The 21,196-nt window shown below is 45.1% G+C and overlaps 1 protein-coding gene across 1 annotated transcript in view; it reads left to right on the top strand.

Moving 5' to 3' along the window:
* The window catches only part of DPP6 (dipeptidyl peptidase like 6), a 768,584-nt gene that overhangs the window by 613,938 nt on the left and 133,450 nt on the right, over positions 1–21,196 (top strand). Inside the window, exon 9 of the mRNA XM_040984381.1 lies at positions 20,688–20,842. Within this exon, the coding sequence (XP_040840315.1) occupies positions 20,688–20,842 (155 nt within the window). The remainder of the gene's footprint in view (positions 1–20,687; positions 20,843–21,196) is intronic.

Below are 21,196 nucleotides of genomic sequence, written 5' to 3'. Positions count from 1 at the left end.
GCATTCAGGAGGCATTGGAAGGTGAGCCTGAGGTCTCAAGAGCATCTAAGGCCTTGGGATGTGGCAAAATACTAGCATGTTGTCACTGCGCTCTCAAAGGACCAGAGTGTCCCTAAGCCAAAGTTTGGAGACATAATATGCCATACTTGAAGGTATGCAGATTCGAAGAGAATAAGGCTAGAATTTATGCAGAATTTGGCACAAGTGGCTGTGGATGCAGTTTGCAGAGGTATGGGTAAGAACCAAGATCTTCCTCTTGGGGTGGTGGATTCCACGGATTTCCTGTCCCGAGTTCCTGTGGGTTTTGCCATCTGACTTCCCTCACCCTGGGGTCACAGGTTGTCTTTTTCTTTGTCGGGGTTTTGCATAGTTTCTCTTGTTTTGTAGGAGGGTGTCCAGGAGACAATTTTTTTTTTCCCAGAAGAATGGGACCTTCGTGGCCTCTGATGCAGGTGACACAGGAACAGAAACATAGAACAGATATTTTGCGGGGGAAGGGAAGCCAGTGAGAGATGGGATGAGAAGACACTTCCCCATTAATTGCTCAAATACCTGCTTTCAACAGAGTTCAACAGTCTTAAAAGTAATTTGCTGCCAGAATTACTGTTGCTTTTGGCATTCAAATGAGCAGGGAAATGGGAAGGGCTTCTGTTCACCCTGGATCCAGCATGGCTATCACCTGGTGTGGCAGGTGGATTTGCATTGCGCCATCCACGTGTCCTGATTCCCCCACAGATCATGCATAACAGGATAGCTAGGTGGTGCCTAAGGCTTGAGTCTCTCACCGTACAACTTCTCAAAAATATTCAACTTAAAATTCTCCAAACATCCGCTGTCTTTTTCCCCAAGTATGAAAAAGGAGGATGGGGAAATTAAAGCCATATTTCAGTGTACTTACAGAAGCTACACATAAGCAGTCAGTGAGGTTATAATAAAAGTCTGAGCGGTCATGCAGCAGAAAATCAAACCCTAAGTTTCTAGACTTCCTAGTTATGGAAAAGGGGAGGGATGCTGCCACCTAGTGGTCGGTGCAGGCATAGTCAAGGAGCTGAGCGCCATCCTCAGGACTCCCAAGGAGTTGATTTTGGGAATCTGTAGATCTCCGTGATAGTAATGAGATATTCAGTTTGTAAAATGCAAATAACATAGCGCTGATTAGCAAAAAAAAAAAAAAAGAAGGCTGTGAGTCTTGCAAGGTAAAAGCCCATTTACTTTCTGGGTTGATGTTCTCAGATTTCTTTTTTAAATCCCATCCCCTGCCCCCATATTTAATTCTGCTGCTCTTGGCACCTTGGATAAAATATTTAGTGGCAGAAAGAAGGCAGCAGATGCAAGTGGAAATAAGTAAGATTTTCTGTATTTAGAATGAGGCCATTTATCTCCAAGTACAGATCTATCAGCATGGTATTTATGCCTGTTGCAATTTTCCAGGACCCACACTTCTCAGGGTGTTTTGAATTTTGTCAAGAAACTATAGCAGTTCTAGACCAGGAAGCATCCCATGGCATAGCGAGGCTCTCTTTAGCATTCAGGATCTGGAGCTATTTCATTTCAGACGATCCTAAACTCTGTCTTGCTGTCTATATCCTCTTTTGATCTCTATCTTGCCTCATTAAAAGATGACAATCTGGTTTAGCGATATCACCAAGCAGATGGATTCTCTGAACGCTGGGCCCTAGCCTGAACTGACAGACTGCATGAAGCACAAAATAGAGCATTGGCTGCAGTCGCCTGGCCAGGCCCAGTGGCATTGTCATGGAAAGAACTATAGAGCAGTAAGGGGAGACCCTGACCCTCCTCTGGTCGATCCTGGGTGAATGAGACCAGAGTCTCACCCTGGAATTTTCCAGCACCGCTCATTAGCAATGGCAGAAAAGCCTTGGCACCACATCTGAAGTCAATTCAAGCCTCAGCATTTGCCAGGGGCTTTGACCAAGTTGTCAACATCTCTGAGGCTCAACTTTCTCCTCCATGAGATAGGGTAACAAAAGCAAATCCACAGACCACTGGATGTGTTATCAACAGAACTGCCACCGTGTCTGGCGCTGCAGGAGTGTTCACTGACCAGCATGAAAAAACATGTGCCAAGCTTACGGCATTTGTGCATCCCGGCTCATTAGGTGGCTGTGAAATTGGAAAGTATCTGCTTTGGCATCCAGGGTGTTGATTGATTGTGAATTGGTATTATTCCTGCACCATTTACCAAGGAAAGAAAACTGGGAGTGGAATTAGTTTAAAGCATGCATGAAAATGTTTGCAAGAAAACAGAATGTTCTGGAATTTCAGAATTTGAGAGGGATCAAGCTGACATGGCTTAACTGAGTCTTCTTTTCTGGGAAGATACCACTGACCCTTTCTAAAGTGTTCCAAAGGCCCAAACTTGAAAATTCACCAGGTTCTGCCTGTTTTTGCTCTGGTCCTTTGACACAGCATTGAAGTCCTTCCCATGGCAGAAGGCAGAGCTTCTTGTGGCTACAATTAGAACATAACCCAACATAATGTCTACGCTCACTTCAGCTTGCCTTGAATCTCATGAGCTAGGGACCAGACACAGTCCCTCCAGGGTGAGGTTCCCAGTCCAGCCTGATTGGGCCGCTCTACCCCACAAGTCTTCCCACGCTTCGGACAGTTTCTACCTGGGACTGGTTTATTCATCAGGCAATCCTGGCAGCCAGGCTCATGTCTGCATGTTTATGATGGACCACAATTTAACCAAAACCTTTAGGAAGAAAACAGATCATAGTCCTGATACAGTGAACTTTAGACTTTTATAAGCTGTTTTGATTTGGGAAAGAGAGAAGTCACTGTAATTATTGCCTCTTGCTATAAAAAGAAGCTGAAATTGTCAGCCAACTATCATACAAAAACAAGCAACGTTCATTGAGAAAACCAAATACAACTAAAATAATCTTGTGTTCGCCTTGGAAATTAACTCCTAGGAAAAAAAAATCCCATGATTCTCTGAGTGTAAGCTCCCTTCTAATGGAAGTGATGTCTCCTATTATGTCTCCGTTGTTCCCTGGATCTCGCAGGGCCTCACACTTTCTGCTTGATGTTAATATCACGAGGTTATCTAAGGAATGAAAACATTGGAAGATTCCAGCAGAGAAGGAAAGGAAAACCCTGGCTTTTCAGTAAATAACATAGAGCCATCACACGTTCACTCAAGGCAAGCACCCATCTGCCTATAATGCCTCCCATCTCTGCTCTGTAGAAAGGGAACTTCATCTCAACACAGGGTCTCATACCAGAGCTGGATTTTAATTGGCCTCATACCACTTAACTTCCATTTGCATTCCAGGGCAATCTCACTTTACTCCAACAGGTGGATATAAATCCATGGGTTCTTAGAATGTTGCTAGCCAAAAGAATTGCTCAGAGGTGGAAGCCCAGAAAACCCAGCGAAATGTGGTAGGGTGGGAAGAGAAAGGTTTTGGAGTTGGGCAGCCCTGAGTTCAACATTCTGCCTCCACCACTTACCTGTTGATTTTTTTTTAAGATTAATTTTATTTTTATTGGAAAGGTGGATATACAGAGAGGAGAGACAGAGAGGAAGATCTTCCGTCCGATGATTCACTCCCCAGGCAGTCACAATGGCTGGAGCTGAGCCAATCCGAAGCCAGGAGCCTCTTGCGGGTCTCCCACATGGGTGCAGGGTCCCAAAGCTTTGGGCCGTCTTTGACTGCTTTCCCAGGCCACAGGCAGGGAACTGGATGGGAAGCGGGAAGCGGGGCTGCTGGGATTAGAACCGGTGCCCATATGGGATCCCAGGCGTGCAAGGCGAGGACCTTAAAATTGCACCATCGCACCAGGCCCTTACCTGTTGATTTGACTGTAGGCCCTCTGTCTGCCCATCCATGAGGGAAGAGGTGGTAACCGTGGATCGTGGATCGTGATGGAGATGGCTGGGTGGCATAGTGTGTAAGGTGCTTCATGCTGTGGGCATTCATTAGGCACTCAGCAAGTTGGCAGTGATTGGTTCTTGTTTGGGTGCCTTAGAAAACACCCATATGCTGCTTTAAGAAATAGAACCCTTTCTCTTCTCTGTCCCAATAAATGCCCAAGATCCTCACAGGAGCAAGCCTTCATCTGTGCTTGTCATTACCAACTGCTCAGAGTGAGGAAAACAGTTGCTGTCTGAGCCTCAGCAACTTGGAGATGGTGTGTGTGGCCATCAATTGGCACTCCTATGTTTTCTGTGTAATGTGTGGGTGTCCCGTCCAGCAGGACAGTCAACGGGGGTCGCAACCACCTAGGAGAGATTGGGGGACAAGAGACATGAAGAATGGACAGCAAGACAGGATGTCTGATCAAGCTGTCAGTTTATTGATTTTAGTTGAGGGTTTTTATATTCTTTAGTAACTAAGGCTCAGGGAGGAAAGGAGAAGCTAGGACGCAAGCCATGGTCTCCAGACCAATTGTTCTTGAGCAGCTACCATATCCACAATAGTAACCAGCATATCAACAATAGCATAGGTAATCAGTAACAAGATGTCGGCAGGTACAGCATAAATCACATTCTAAAACAGTTGCTACAAACAATTGAAGCTAAGCGTGTGATTAGTTTCATAACTTCTTTCTCAAGCATCTAGCCAGCCAGGGATTTTCCACTGGCCCATAGTTCTATATTCAAAATGGCTTCAGTGTGGCTACAGTACACGGCTCCTGACATGTGGGAAGATGTGCAACTGAAAAAGAAGCACCTCACCAACAGGTTATCTCTCCAGTTGTCAGTGGCAATAGTTCTCTTTTTGTGTGCCATGCATCTAAGCAGTTCAGTTCATAGTGACCCTGATTTATTTTCTTAATCATGAGCATGAATGGATGAAGGAGATCAGCTGATGAGCCGATGGCAACATCTGAATTGATTTGCTTGATTTTTTTTTTATTGAGAAGTCAGACATACAGAAAGGAGCAAGAGAAAGGAAGATCTTCCATCCGTTGATTCACTCCCCACGTGACCACAACAGCCAGAGCCTAAGCTGGCACAAAGCCAGGAGCCAGGAGCCTCTTTCGGGTCTCCCACTTGGGTGCAGGGTCCCAAAGCTTTGGGCCATCCTTGACTGCTTTCCCAGGCCACAGGCAGGGAGCTGGATGGGAAGTGGATCTGCTAGGATTAGAACTGGCGCCCATATGGGATGCCGGCACAAGCAAGGCAAAGACTTCAGTCACTCGCTACCACACCGGGTGGTGTCTAATGGGTCTTATAGGAAGAGGAGGCATCTGGAGCCCCATCCCTCACCACTCGTGCTTTCCAAAAGGAAAGAGTATGAGACAGTCCAGGTGGTGGGTGGTGGCGGCTGTGAAGGGATCACAGAAAGATCTGATGGATGATCCCAAGGACTGTGGAGAGGATCCCGGTGCTCCCTATGTGAAGGGAAGCAGACGAAATCAATTCATGAAGAACGGAGAATCCTCTCGATCTGTGCACAGCCTCTACCCACTGCCTTCTCCATTTTGACAAGGTTCTCCCTGTGACATGCGCAGAGCGTGTTACCCACATTCTCAACATTACACAGGCTTACAGGAAGAATTCAGTCAATGCTCTGGAATAGAACCAGTGCTCCTTAATGCTTCGTGAAAGATGGAAAACCTCTCCCCCAAAAAGCCCTGCAGGTGTCTGAGGATGCCCAGCTCCGCAACGCCTGTCTATATGTTGTATCACTGGAGTTGATCCCATACAGTGGTAAGCAAGGGTCAGGTTTTACTCCACCCTGAGAAGAGTGTGAAGTAGAGACAGGGACCATTGTTGAATAGAAGTTTATGCTCTATCAGCTACTGTATTGTACTTCCACTGCAGCCTCTTTGAACCAGCCTGGATCCCATCAACAGTAGGGATGGGTAGGGGTCAGTAAAAACAGAGTTTTTTTTTTTTCCTGAAATATTTTGTCTACTTATGTGAAAAGTCGAAGTTATAAAAAGAGACAGAGATCTTCCATCCACCAGCTCACTCCCTTGATGGCCAGTGCTGGGCCAGGCCAAAACCAGGAGCTCATGTGGGTGGCAGATGGCCAAGAAATTAGGACATCTTCTGCTGCCTTTTCTAGGCAGTTAGCAGGGAGGTGGATTGGAAGTGGAGCAGCCAGGACTCGATCCCTCACCTACATGGGATGCTAGGGCTGCACCTCAGGACTGGCCTCCAAAGAACATTATAGTTCTAACCAACCCGGGGGGAAGATGGCATCTGCCAAATGTTAGCTCACCCTGGCCATGCCATTCTAAACCTTACTCTTCTGATCTGTCTACTGATAAAGTGACACCTTGCCATCCTATCTTGACCCCACAAGCATCCCCTGCCCTCTGTGATGATCCGTTTGCCGAGTTTCTTGTGATGGCTGGGTGTTGTGGGTGCTTAAATAGCTCTCATGTTTATGTTGACTTGGGAGATGTCTATTGGGCACTTCCTGTCTGCACAGCACCTTAGAAGGCCATGCTTTGTAATGGTGTCTGTTCTGCTCCATGGTGTCCCACTATGGGAGCGGTTTAGCCTGGACCTGGAGATTTGAAAGCTCCCAGGAATGAGATGTGAGTGTAGGTCCAATTTCTGTCTAGTATTAAAGCAAGGGCAAGGACGAGACCATGGGCAGGTGTGGTCCCTGTGGATGGTGTTTCTGTGCCTTAGTTAGTATTCATCTCACTGTCACTTCCAACGGATATGGTAGACGATTCCATCCATTCTCTCTGCTTTGCAACCTCAGCCAGTATTTAAGACATGACTGCCCAGAATTTGTCTTAAATCCAGCTCTGGAAATTTGAGGTAGGGCTGCCCAGCTTAGGGATATGGTCTATGCCTACACTGAAGGGGTTGGCCTCATCCTTTTCAGCATACTGTACATTCTGCTGAATGACGTCAGCCCAGAACTAAGGCAGTAATCCTGGCAAACTGCAAGGAGGGGGCAGGAGGATCAGGAATGGCTTATCTGAGCTCAGGGTTGGCATTAACTGACCATCTCTGATATTTCTGCACCTGCACCCTAGGAACATAGTGATACCCCGGGATGCGTGCTACAGGTGTAACCACAAGAGGTTTGCTGACCCCTTCTCACCGACACAGAACGCCCTGAGCTGCTTCGCCTTAGGCAGCAGGTACCTGTGCCAACGGAAGGCTGACTCATGATGACTGAACCAAGAGTAATCACTCCTGTGAGGAAGTTGGGCTGGAAAGCGCTTTTGAGTGCTGTTTATAACTTACAGCTGATTAACCTTCCTCTTGAAAAAATGTTGACCCCGTTTCCATTCTGATACACATTGCTTTTAACACCCACTATTTTAAAGGTATTTCCACTGATTTTAAGAAATAATTAATTAACTATCTCTGTCTGATTAGGGGGACTGTGACTCAGCTAAAATTTTCTTTGAAAATGTGTTACAATCAACTCTCCTAAGTGCATCATAAAAGAAAACATTCTCATCAAATAATTTTAAAATGAAAACCAAACTATAAACAAGTCATAAATATAATTTTAAGGTCATAATTTTGTTATTCTCTTAAAGGGAACAAATCAGCACTTGGATGAAACTCTTAGTCAACAAATTTAAGTGGTGCTAACACTCAGCTGGTAGTGAAGTCATTGATCAATTAAAATCCTAATTGAAAAAAAAATCTCAATTACTTTTGAATTCCTGAAGAATATTAGCAGGATATTCAGCTTTGGCAAAAACTCAAAAAAAAAAAAAAAACTAAAGCTAAGAAAATTAAAAATCATTATGGGATAGATAATATGTTTTACCTGAGACGCTAAAGCAATCACTATTTAGATTATTAAGTGCATATCAAAGCCAGAATATTATGGTGGAAGATTCTCTTCTAGATTGAATGTATTTCATGAGCTGAATTGAAAATGAATTTTGAGTTTGAAACCTACTCCAAGTCCCCGAGAGCCAGGCACGCACAGGCCCTGGATGTACAGGTGGGCGCTGGGCTGTGCTGGGAGAGAGGAAAGCAGATGGAAGCTGGAAGACCTGCAAGAGGAATGTCTTCTCATTAACTGTGAGCTTGAGTACTTTAGGCAAAGTTGAGGGTAGGGAGGTGACGACTTTGAAAGCAGCCCTGGCGTGCACCCACTGCTCATGAGTGTGGATTCTACTGTTCTTATCCTAACTGGCCTTCCACTCGAGTCTCACCCAGAAACTCAAGACATATTGACAATCAGCAGAAACTTTACAGCAGCAACAGCCGAGCAAACAAAAAACCAACAGTCTTTTACTTCCTGTGTTATGCTGATAGAGAGAAGGAAAAATAACCATGTTACTCTGAAACTGGGGCTAAAAGCCAGGGTCACAGTGGAGTGCTCTGTGGTTTAGGGGTGCCAGATCCAAGGTGACCCTGCTTTCTCTCTCCTTTTGTTGTGGGTCAGCCCTGCCTTGTGTTTCTAGCCTCATCATATTTTCTTTATTAAAAGAAAGAAAAATGCTGAGGAGTGGAGCAAAGGTTGTTCGTTTAGGTTGTTGGGGTAAGAGGAAATCTTACTCTGGCATTTTTTCATAAACAATGACGACGACAACAACGCATCAGTGAGAATCCACGGGGATCACCCATATGGAAAGGTGACGCCTGTGCTCTTTCCCTCTGTCTCCACTTCCCTGCTCAAGAAGAGTGAACCAGCAAGACGCTTCCCATGTCAGGAAGCTGACTCTGTTAGCAGAAATCCTGGGAAAGCAGAGGCCCGGGCCAGAAGGCTCTGCAGCGCCTAACCCTGGTCTAACAGGTTTGTCTTTCCTTGGATTTGGCTTCAGTCTGAGCCCTTAGGATTTCTTCAGTTGTGTTCTTTCTCTCCTACCTTCAACCCCTCAAGCTGGCTACCTCCCAGGAGCAACCCAGCCTTCCAACAGCACTTGCGGTGTGAGAACAGTAATTAAAGAAGCCCTATAGCCACGGCCCCCAAGGCTGATACTGTTATCCCCTGAACAGCAGAGGAAAGTGAGGTCGTAAGAGGCTGAGCCACTTGCCTGAAGCCACACAGCCGATGGTTTGGCTGAAGTCATCTTCAAAGTGTGGCTGCCAAGATCCTGCTCCTGATACCACCTTGGGGAGCAGGCCGCTCTCTTCCTGCCACTTCCTAATTCTTCATTCTCTTCTCACTTCCAAGAATCCATGGGTGGCCCTGGTCCACTTGCCCTTACTCACGACCCCCCTCCCCGATGGATATATCTGTGGTATACCTGATGGATACACCTGCCATGTATCCCTTAGCACCCTTCCTGCTCCTCCAACAAAGGGGCAGGAGACCCACTGCACAATGGTTGCTGCCCTTACTCCATGTCCTCAAGGAGCAGATCAGCCTCTTTGCTCTCCCTTTGGGGGTGGCGGTGTCCTCCCTTTAAGACTTTTCAGGGGGGACTTATAAAGCACATAGTGACATCCACTGCTCCATCATTCCTCAGTACAGGAAAGGCCTCCTTCATCTTCTGCTGAAGACCTCCATGGATACTCAGAGAAAACACAAAACCCAAACCGGACCAACTGACATTTATTGCTCGGGCTCATGAGTGATTCTTTTACCGAATCATTTGAAAGTGAGAGGGTCTTCTGACAGCAACTGCCCATACTGTGGGTGTGGGATAACAGGTGTTTTTCCTTCAAGTGCTGTGTTTTCTGATCAACAGTGAAATTTTTTGTTTTTCCCAAAGCTGGCTGAGGGCCATGTTCTGTGTATCTTTGCATCCTCTGGAATCTGTACCACACTTGCTAGAGTGTCAGTGCGATGGATGGAACATCACAGTGACGTAGCAAAGGAATGTTGACCTTAATTCTCAGCTGTGTCACATTTACAGGTTGCTCAGATATCCTCTGTGGATGATCTCACTCTGGAGAGGAGGACGCACAGATTAGGAAATGGTTCATGAGGTCAAAGACCCATCCAAGGAGCAGGTGGCTCAACAAGGGCCTGAACCAAGCCCCCTGCTCTGCCCTCAGCAGGCACTGCCTACCCGGTGGCTCTCGCCCTGTATCACATTCATGTCTGGACGTACTAAATCCACATTGACTTCTGGCTGGCAGACTTGGCCTGAGCTCTGTCCTGGGAACCAATTTAGAGAGGCTGAGAAAAAGCTTTTTTATTGCATTGTTGAAGAAACTAAGCCTTGAGAGGTGGACCCAGAGCCGGGGCTCCAGAGGTCAGCTCATGTCTTCCAGGAAAGCATCTGGCCCCGCTGAGCGGCAAACATTTTTCTAGCTGATGCCATTCCATCCTGGATTTTGCTCTAAATGTTATTTACCTCTTTACTGAGATAGATTCCAGTGCAGGCAATCGAACTTAAAAAGTTGAGAACTTACGGAGCTTTTGAATGTAAGCTGAGGCTTCTGAGCAGCCTGAAACCCCAGCTCGGCCACCTCCATCCCACCCACTACCACCTACCTCTGGCCCTGTCTTTCCTCAACCAATTCGCAAAGACTCTTGAGAACTCGCACGCTGCAGCTCATTGCCTCCCTAAATCTCCACATATGTTTGATTATCACTTGATTATCTTCCCTGATGAGGACCCACTTGTTCTCTAAATGGCTCCTTCACATCAACACAGCAAATTACACTAAGGGAAGGGAGAGGCAAGAAGGAAGGGAAACTGATTTCTACTCCATAGCTCAGGAGAATAGGGACCCGCTCTTCCCTCACCCACACAAGCAGGCAGGGAGGTGATGAGAGGCAAGCGGCCGGCCACAGAAATGGATTCTCAAGGCTCTGGCTTAAGCCACAATGCTGTCAGCCCCACTCTCCCCTCCACTGAGCAAGTCTGAGACCCATGCAGGGAGCCCTGACTTAAATTCAAACCTACGGCGTTGTTCCCAAGTGCACTGGCAATAGATACCATGCCTTTCCTCCTCCTGACTCTCGGAAGAACTTGGAGGCAGCCCCTACGAGCGCAGCCTCATGGGATGCCTGCTGTCTTCCTGAGTGTGTGTTCATTTATCTCCTGAGTGAGATCACGATTGCATGGCTGAATGAATGAGTGAATGGACAAGTGATGGGCAACAAGAGGACAACTCTAACATACTTCTACCTGTTTGGGCATGAGGCCAGTGCATAGAAGACTCTGGACCCTATGTGCCAGAAACTCCTTCAAGCTCCCACAGTAAAAATATATATAGAGAGAGGAAAGATTTACACACAACTCAAAGAAGAGCCTGGTTTAGGAGTAGCATCTAATGTTGTGACTGAGGCTTCCTCTCTTCCTTACCATTTTCCTTGCACAAATTTTAAACTGAAGATGAGCTCAGTGACTCAAAATGCAATGTCTTAACAATAGTGACATGTGTGAAGGAGGCAGCGTGTGGTCGGCATGGCTCTTCTCTGCTCTGTCCCAGCTAGGTGCCTTGGTATTTGGTGCATTTATATTTATTATGGTGATTTTTTGTTGCTGAATGGATCCCTTGATCGTTATATGGTATCCTTCTTCATCCCTTTTAATGTTTTTCACATCAATGTCTATATCATCTGATGTAAGAATGGCTACCCTGCACGTTTTTCCTTTCCATTTGCTTGGCATATCTTTTCCCATCCTTTCATTTTCAGTTTCCTCTGGTCTTTGTTGGTGAGATGTGTCTCCTGTAAGTAGCAGATAGATGGGTTTTGTTTTTTGATCCATTCCTCTAATCTATGGCATTTGGTTGATGAATTTAAATTGTTTACATTCAATGTTAATATGCATAGGTGGCAATTAGGTTCTGTTATCCTAGTAATGTGGTGTTCTTTGGTTAAGTCTTCTGTTGGCCTTTTTAGCGGATGTTCTCCACATTTGCCTTTGGTTTTGGTAGCTGCTATTCCTTTTGTCTTTCACTAGAACATCCTTGAGTATTAGCTGTAGGGATGGTTTGAAGGACATGAATTTTTGAAGTTTTCCTTTATTGTGGAAGAATTTTATTTCATTTTCAAAGACACAGGAGAGCTTTGCAGGATATGTTATTCTGAGCTGAAAATTTTTCCCTTTTAGAATCTGGAATATGTCACTCCATTCTCTCCTGGCCTACAGTGTTTCTTCTGAGAGGTCAGCTGTGAGTTTGATTGGGGTTCCTCTATAAGTCACTTGATTTTTGTCATGTGCACATTTAAGGATTTTTTTCCTTGTGTTCAACCGAGGAGAGCTTGATGATCATGTGCCTTGGTGAAGGTCACTTTTTGTCAACACTGTTGGGAGTCCTGTGCCCCTCCTGGATGTTGTTTCCCAATTCTTTCTCCAGATTAGGGAAGTTTTCATGTATTATTTAATTGAATACAACTTTAATCCCAGTTGCTCCTTCTGCGCCTTCTGGAACTCCAATAATTCTTATGTTGGGCCTTTTAATTGTATCTTTTGATTCCTAGATTTTTTTTTAGCTTGGCCTAGCTCTGCTTCTAGGTTTTTGTTTATTTCCCACTGGTGACAGGAAATATCTTCCAGTTCTGATATTCTTTCTTCTGCTTCATTCATTCTATTTTTTAGACTCTCCGCTATACTTCTAATTTGCTCCACTGTATTCTTAACTGCTGAGATGTCAGCTTTCATTTGATTCATTTCCTGTGTAACAAATTCTTTAAATTCTTTAAATTTTTGTATTATGTGGTTCTTGCTGTTGGTCATTGGGCATTGTGTCTTTAAAAGAATGAATTTTGACTTCCTGAAGAAAAGTCAGGCAATGAGACAGTCCCCATACAGCTGCTGACCTGCTAAACAGTGAAAATGAAGCAGCAAACAGAGAAAACAACATGTGGATATGGCAGGGGGTGCCTTAAAAGCCAGGAAATGGGATTCTGAGTCTTGGGCATCTGTGGCTGCTGAGCTGCTGTTCAGGGCACAGGAGACAGAGGGTGCTGGTGTCCCCTCGCCTTCTACACAGATCAGCAATGCCTGTCTGTGAGAGAGGACTTAGATCCAAGACTCCTGCTGCACATTTCATGGTCTCTGTCTGGAGCCTGAGTGCTCCTTCTTCCCACACCCCAGCCTTCCGCCACCCCGGAAAATGAGGCCACCAAGGTCTAAAGGAGTCCTTTCTATAGGAGCACAGGTGAGAAGGACACCCAGAAACGCTGGTCCTAAGTCCTCTCTCTGTAAAGGCTCTGCTGCCCTTTCTGCCTTACGCTTCTCCTTCTCCTACCTGCCTTTGGGTTTATCTTCAGCCCAACTTCAGTGCCAGGTTCAGCCTGTCAGTCAGGGAGCCCCTTGGAGACAGCCAAGGGAGCTCTCAGTGGTGTTTCAGTTCCTGTGCTCGCTTGCTTTGCTTTGCTTTGCTTTGCTTTGCTTGCTTTTTTTCTTTCTTTCTTTCTTTCTTTCTTTCTTTCTTTCTTTCTTTCTTTCTTTCTTTCTTTCTTTCTTTCTTTCTTTCTTTCTCTTTCTTTCTCTTTCTTTCTCTTTCTTTATTTCTTTCTCTCTTTTCTTTTTCTCTTTCTTTCTTTTTAAATTTTCCTTCTTTTTATTATTATCATTTGATGATACAGTTATATAGACCCTGGGATTTCCCTTACCCCCAATTCCCTTCCCCCTCACTGAGTTCCCCTATATTATTACTATAGTATAGTTCTTCATACACAGTCATATGTCCATCATTGCTGGCATGGACAATGGCAGAGTCCAGTATCCTATTATCAAGATATAGTAAACAGTTTCATTGGGAATCCTTCTTTGTCTGGAAGTAGAGATACATACTACATTGTATCCTTACATTTGGATATGATAGTCTCCATTACACAGTTACTATACATCCCCTTAAGTGAAAAGCCACAATGCAAAATCAACAATCTATGACACCATTAAGTTAAATAACATGCTTCCGAATGACTAATGTGTAGCTGAGGAAGTGAAAAAGACAATCAAGAATTTTTTCAAAAAAATTGTGCTACTGTATGATTCAGTGAAGAATTTAATGAGAAACAGTTTTCTATGAGATATAGTTTCTGCTGATCTTTGTCATCTCAAACATGTCTGAACCCTTTACCACCATCTTGATTCTTGTGGCAGTTGGTACACGGCTCTTTGTTTGCAGTCATTTTGCCACTCTCTCCAGCAAGCTCCAGATCTGGATTCTTATGTTATATTTCTACCATGCTCTCCATAGACCCCGATCCTGGCTCACCAGTCCCCATCTCCTCTGATACCGTGCTGAGATTGCACCGTTGTCTCTACAACCTTTCTCCCACTTCTGGGGAGCTGGTGGTATTGATCTTGCCAGAATCTGGTGGCTGTTAGGTCTGAGGGCCACAAGGATCTATTTTGACCCATACACTACCATAGTTGATATTATTTTCCTGTGGGACTCAGTGAGTTCTTGCCGAGCTCAGTGCATGCTCACTGTTGTCCCTGCAGTCTTAAGTTCTTTGCCACACTGTATGAAATGGTGCCTGATGTGCCACTACTAGAGTTCTTCATCTGCTTCTCATCCGGTGTGAGGGTGACTTGGACCTATCTTGGATGTCACATTGTTGCATTTTGCTGAGCTAAAAATGAGTTCACTCCCAGCTCAGTGCATGCACAATACTGTCCTAGCCCTTGCTTCCTTAAACAAAGTGGCACCTGATATAGCTCTAGCTATATCAGTTGTGAAATCCACCCTCTTTCCACACTGCCCATCTGGTATCTGCTGCTCTGTCTCTGTTCCTGGTCAAATCACACGGACCAGCAGGATGAGCAGTTCTTTGTCTGGGCTTACCTCCTGAGCTCCCAGTGGTTGAGTTCTGGTGGAGTTCTGCCTGCTGGTGCGATTCAGATTGTTACTCTCTGAATGCTGCTGGGCTATTGCTCACTCCAACACCACACCAATGTGTCCCAAGCTTTCCTGTGTCTGTCATTCTCCAGGTACCCCTCTGCTGTTGTTCTGTCCTCTCCTATTTCCTGGAATGTGCCCTCTCTGCTTATATTTCTCCTTTCATTTAAACGTGTCTTTACCCTATTCCACTATCTTGATTCTCCCCTCCCATGCTCTGTTTCAGGTTCTCCATGGTGCTCTCTCTTGCCCTCCAGGTCCCTTCAGCCTAGCAGTGACCTTTCATCACACCTGTGGAATCCCTCCACACTTGCACCTGAACTCTGCAAACTCCCTGTAAAACTGCGATTAAGCCTTAGCATTTAGCACTCCTTCTGAAGTGAGTTCAAAGGAAGGAAATAAGAAAATAAGAAAGGAAGGAAACGAGGGAGAGAGGCAGGGAGGAAGGAAGGAAGGGAAAAGAAAAGAAAGAAAGAAAAAAGGAAAAAACTTGTAAGATGGAATTACAACAAAGAGAGATGGAAAGACCGAATTCCTCCATCCACTGGTTACCTCCCCAAATGGCCTCAATCACCAAAGCTGGCCAGACAGAATCCAGTAGCTTCTTCTGTGTCTCCCACATGAGTGCAGGAGTGCAAGCACTGGGGACTTCCCGCACTGCTTTCTCAGGCCATTAATAGGGAGCTGAATTGGAAACGCAACAATCAAGACTCCAACCAGCTATAATGCTATAGGGGTGCTATAATGCTATAGGGATGCCAAAGCCATAAGTGGAGGCTTAACTTGCTATGCCACAGCACCAGTCTGACAAATTCGCTTGTTAAAGAGTTGGCAGAATATAAACAGGAGAAATAACATTTCGTGGACTTTGAGTTTTTATTGACCTCTAAAAATGGCACCTGATTGGTAGTTCTGCCTCCCACTTGTGAATGACATTGACAGTAGAGCATGGAATCCGTGAATTTGCTAGAACTCTGTGTGGCATTAATACCCTCAAGGACATTTGACACACATATGCATCTCTCAGGTCCATGGTAGAGTTAACATTTTCTTCGTGGCTAAGGAGGTCTTCCTGTGTCCCCTTCAAGTCAGCAGGAAGGGGAAAAGAGAAGTTGTGGCCGTCTCCCACTTTCCTGTTCAAGCTAGGACCCAGAACTCATCAAGTGCCACACCTGCCTTCAAAGGAGGTTGGAAATGCTTTCATCTTTCTTTTACTCACAGCAGAGAGAGTGGGTGGATGTTGGCAGGCAATTAGCAGACTCATCTAATTTCCTCTAAAAGAGATGTTTCTATCTTGCTCATAGCTCCTCATGACTTCTACAGTGATCATACGTGTATTGGGGTTCTTCATGGCAGTTTATCGGCTTATGAAAAGTGTCCACTCTTTGTCCTCCCAAACTACTGTGCAGGGTTTTGAAGACTTGAGTACCCAGTCTGTTCAACAGATTCTTTGGAACCTCCATCTCCTCTTTGCAAAATGACCTGCTCTAAGTTTCTTGGAAGCATCACCCTGTCCTCTGCCTCTGTGATCACCTGACATTCTCCCCCTGTATCTCTTCGTCTCTTATTGTAAGGACAGTGGCCATACTGGTGTGAGATTCCCCCTCATAATTTATAGTTCAGTTGTGTACATCGTTGTCCTATATCTGGTATTTCTCTAGTCAGCCATGAGGATTTTGTCTTGTAACTGATGATTGGAATTTGTACATATGTGGCGAACATGTTGTCTAAAAATATGAATATACTGTGGAATGAGTAAATCAAGTTACTCACCATATGTATTGCTTCACGTAATTTGTTTTATAATCTCATTTTTCAGTGATCTTATAGTATACGTTGTTATTAACTGTAGTCACAGTTATGCACTGCAGTTCTCTTCAGATTATTCCTCTCGTCTAGCTGAAGTGTTGGACCCTTTGACCAATATCTCCCTACCCTTCACTTCTCTCCTCCCACCCCAGCCATCTGCTCACTGTTCCCACACACAAAGACATTCCAAAAAGATTATAGCAAATAGAATTAACTATGTATTTTGGTGCACAAAATTTTGAAATCCACTGGTGATGCTTTGATAATATGCACTTTCCAAGGGCGTTCTGTAAACTTGGAGTAAGTGAGTTCTCACAGTGTTTACCTGTGTCTAGCTTATTTTATTTACTATCGTGTCCCCAGTTTCATGTGTGGAGTCCTAAAGGCCATCAGTCCTTTCCTTTTTAATGCTTAACAAGAATGTGCCCCAAAGCCACCTGGAGAACTTTGGCAGACTGTGGACCTGTGTTCTCACCCTACAACCCGCCATCGTGGTTCCCCCATCCTCAGGTGGTCAGCATTCCAATTAAATGTGCTCCCCATGCAAACCACACTGAACATTATATAGGTATGTGGCTGCCTCAGATTCTGCAGCCGCCAAACAACCCAGAAAATGTGAAGATTTCCTCTCCTTTGTCAGGTTGACCCAAAGGGATTTTATTCTATTGGATAGTTCCTTACCACTGCTTGCACTTCAAATAATGGAATCGGTTCCTTCAAGATATAGTGACAAGAAATGGGCAAAACCAGCCCATATCCTTACATGGGTTTAAGCTCCATGGAAATAACTGTTGATATCTTCAAGAAAGATAGTCCTAGACAAGCAAATATGAATTTTTCCTTTATAATGCTAAGCTGGTCCTCCAGCAGAGCAAGGAGAGGAAGGGAAGATATATCCACTTTCTTACCCAACTGTGCTTGCTCAGAAAGACAAAGTACTTCATTGCAAGGCAAGAGTTTATGCAATTCACTTGACAAAATATGTTGTTTTACTCTGACTGGGGAAATTCTGCCTCTAAACTACATTTGGTGCATGGCATTTAAGCCAACTGCCTCATTAAGCTGGGGATACTGAAGAAATTGTTTGCAGAATCGGGACATTTGTAATTAATGGTAAAATGTCAAGATTCCATCCGCCTGGTTCCTTGCCCCTTGGTTTCTTTCACTTAATTATCTCTTTAATGAAAAACTAACATACAGAAAAATAAAAATGCCAAGGAACAATGTGTTAAAGGACATTTCCAGAAAATAAACCAAAGCTGTCCTAGTTTTGTGCGGCTGGCCTTTGGGCTTGGCAGTGTTTCCTTTTATATACTACCAGCTCATTGCGGGATGCAATCGGAAAGCGCTAACCTTTGCTGCCATGCACACAAGATAGTTGTCATCCCCAAAATAGAAGGGTTTCCAAGTTCCCTTCCAACCACTGCATTGTGTAATCTGCTGTGATTGCTTCATGCACCTAAATCCTTGAACATTCCAGTGAAGTGAGTGGAAATACCCTGGCATTTGCTGTTGGCATTGATGCAAACAGAAAATTCTCAGCTCATCTTTAGGTTCAAACTTGGCTCATGTTTCTCAGTCCCTGTCCCCTACATGCAAGATTCTCCATGGTCTCTGTTGGTCAGCCCAGAGAAGTAGTATTCCCTTTAGGCGTGAGGATGAGCAAAGAAATGAGATGTAAGCATAGAAATGAGATGTAAACAAAGATAAATGTACATGAGCAGTGAACTTTGCACTGTGCTGCCTAGTCACTTCCCACCACACATACTGGGTAAGAAAGAAGTGGCCTGCTTGTGCAACATGCCATCTCTGTAGTTGCAGGAGGTTGCTCTGGGTTCCAAGAGAACAGATGAGTTGACTGGTCAAGCGTTTTATCACTATGGCTGGCTATTTTTGCAGTGCTTGTTGGTTGATAAAGGCTTCGTTGCAGCCAGCCACCTTTCTCTTTGTGATATTCCCGAGTTGCCTATGAATGAATGTCATGTGGAAATTGCTGCAGGGCTCCTCTGCTGATTTCTGCAGGCTCTGCTCCTCTCTCCTGTATGCCTTCGATTCTACTCATTCAAAGTGATTTCTGATTGGTCCCTTTCCTCCCAGCCCCACAGTGCAGAAGTTGATTGAGCAGAATCAACCGCAAATTACATTGCAAATGGTGCCTATTTTCTGCAGCAGAGCATCGGCTGGAGTCTATTACTCACCATACCATGCGAGTAGCTCAGACAGATCAGGTGATTCTGTATAAAGTCCCTGCTGAATCATCTCATGCCAGGCTTGCACCTGAAAGTCACTCTCCCGGCTGCTAGAGACGCTGGAAAATTACAGACTTTCAGACCTGGCTATGCATCTTTTTTGTCTCCTTCTCACTTACCTGAGTGGACCTTCCATTTTTGTCAGCCTCGCAATAGGTCCTGCATCACTGGGAGGGATGCTGCATGGGCACCATGGAAGGGATGTTAGAAGATGTTACTATGTACCCTCATTGGGGGCTCATACATAAGCAGCAATACTGGGGCTCGAACCCAGGACTCTGGCACTCTTTGTCTCACTGAACACTGTGTCCTAGATCCTGGGAGGCAGTGGGGAATGGGAATCTCAGTCTTGTCACAGGCTTCATGTGTCATGAAGCTTTACTCATAGTGATGGAACTCACACACAGAAAGCCACCATGACTTTACACAGGGAGGCTCTGCAGGGCGTGGGTGAGTCTGAGGGATGCTGTTCCAGTGGAGGAGGAGGAATCAGTTGGAAAAAGAACCTAAAGTAAGAGTTTGTCATTCCTACCATTGCTGCTCCAAGTACTGCTAGACACATGGGAAAGCCTGGGGGAAATGAGTTGGTCTGCCCTGAGCTCAAACTCTGACTCTAGCCCCAGCCCCAGGAGGAACCATTGCAGACGGACCCATGTAATCCTCTGAACTTGACTGGAGATGTTGTCATGGATGACAGCCACAGCGTTGCCACTGACAAGGGCCTGAGTCCTCCTGGGATCAAATCTCATCCTCCACGTCCCTCTCAGAAGCCACTAGGGTCAAAGTTGGACCAGCTTGCAGTCTTCCCTCTCTGCACTTTCGGTTTGCTGCAGTGTATGTTACTGTCTGTGGCTGTATGTGTGCCCATTTTTTCCCAATGTGTTTCCAGATTCTTTAACTAACTCTTCACTACCACCATACACACAGTGCAGTTTTATGCATTTTATCTACTAAAAGTAGGGTCCATAAAAAGTTCACAGAAAACACATATTCTGGGGGAAAAAAAGCTATACATGGATTTCAAAAAAGAGTGCTAAAATAAACTTACCTTTTGATTCCATTTTTCCACTTTTGAAGTATACCCTCATAAATACCAGTTGAATGGGCCTCCTGTTGTATAATTATGTGTTTACATTGATTTTCAAAACAAATTAGGGGGAATTAATTTTCACTACCAGAACCTAATGGATTCTCTGATTCCCAACACTGTGAACTCTTAGGATATGTCAGAAAACAAATAAGGAATTTTTCTTTCTGGAATGGCTCTAAAGCTTGACAAGACTCATCTACAGTTAAAACTACAATCAGCCAAAACACTGTGGGACAAGACAGAATAAGGATGTTCCTGCTGAGGCTTAAGAGGATCACCATTTCCATTTCAAATGGGACTGTTCTGATTTTCTGCCACAAAATTAGACCCTTCTCCTAAGAGGGAGAAACATACTGGGTTTTGATCACTCTTTCCTCTCACAGGGCATTTGATGAGGGCGCTCTGCATATATGCATGAGCCCCTGGGTGCCTTCTGGAAGTTGATCTACTTTTCTAGAACCAGCCCTCCCATAGTGCTTCCCTTCCCTCTTGCTTCTGTCCGGATGCACCATGCTTCAGTGTGCACACCAATTTCCTCCACTTTTCCAAAACAAACTAAATGTCATGTCGAACAGCACAATAAGAGTACCATTACAAAGCCCTCAAAGGGCTCGGAATGCTCAAGTTTGTGCAAGAACGATTCGCACGGATTTGTTGAGCTTCGATTCCTTGGGTTTTCTAGTGCTGGGGCTTGGTCAGCAGCCTGGGACAGTTCTTGCGCACCTGGGCAGAACATAGTAGATACTTCTCAGCGACCCCTGAGGGCCTCACCTCCTCCCTGGCCAGCTCACCACCATGCCTGTGCACCTCTGACCTGTGATTGTTTTGTTGCCTATTCACATCTCTCTCTTCCATTTGTTTCCCTCAGAGGAGATCTTGAAGACCCACATTGCGCACTGGTGGTCTCCAGATGGCACGAGGCTCGCCTACGCCACCATCAACGACTCCCGCGTCCCACTCATGGAGCTCCCCACCTACACGGGCTCTGTCTACCCCACAGTGAAGCCCTACCACTACCCCAAGGTACGTGGGAAAAAAAGACAGAGCAGATGCTTTTGATTATTCATGCTTGCACCCCGCACACCCAGCTGTCTCAGTGTGGAAATGTGTTAATCAGACGTGTTTATGAGTAATGCAGTAAACAGAGAAGAGATTCATTATTTCTCATTATGTTGCATTAAGTTCCTATCTTTGTTGAGCTGTATTTGTTGGCTGCTTCACTTTACTTCAGATAATGGGACTACTGTTAATCATTTGCCTAAGCATCACTGAAAAAAAATGCATTGGCTTCATCCTGAATTCCAGGTGTCAAAGCTCACGTACTGCCAACACTGACTGCTTAAATTCCTGTGGGGAGCTTGGCTATTTGGTGAGCAG

Source organism: Ochotona curzoniae, unplaced genomic scaffold (genome assembly GCF_017591425.1).
Source record: "Ochotona curzoniae isolate NIBS_2020 unplaced genomic scaffold, NIBS_Ocur_1.0 contig_4105, whole genome shotgun sequence".
NCBI classification, from domain to species: Eukaryota; Metazoa; Chordata; class Mammalia; order Lagomorpha; family Ochotonidae; genus Ochotona; species Ochotona curzoniae.
This window is presented reverse-complemented; position numbering and strand designations above follow the sequence as displayed.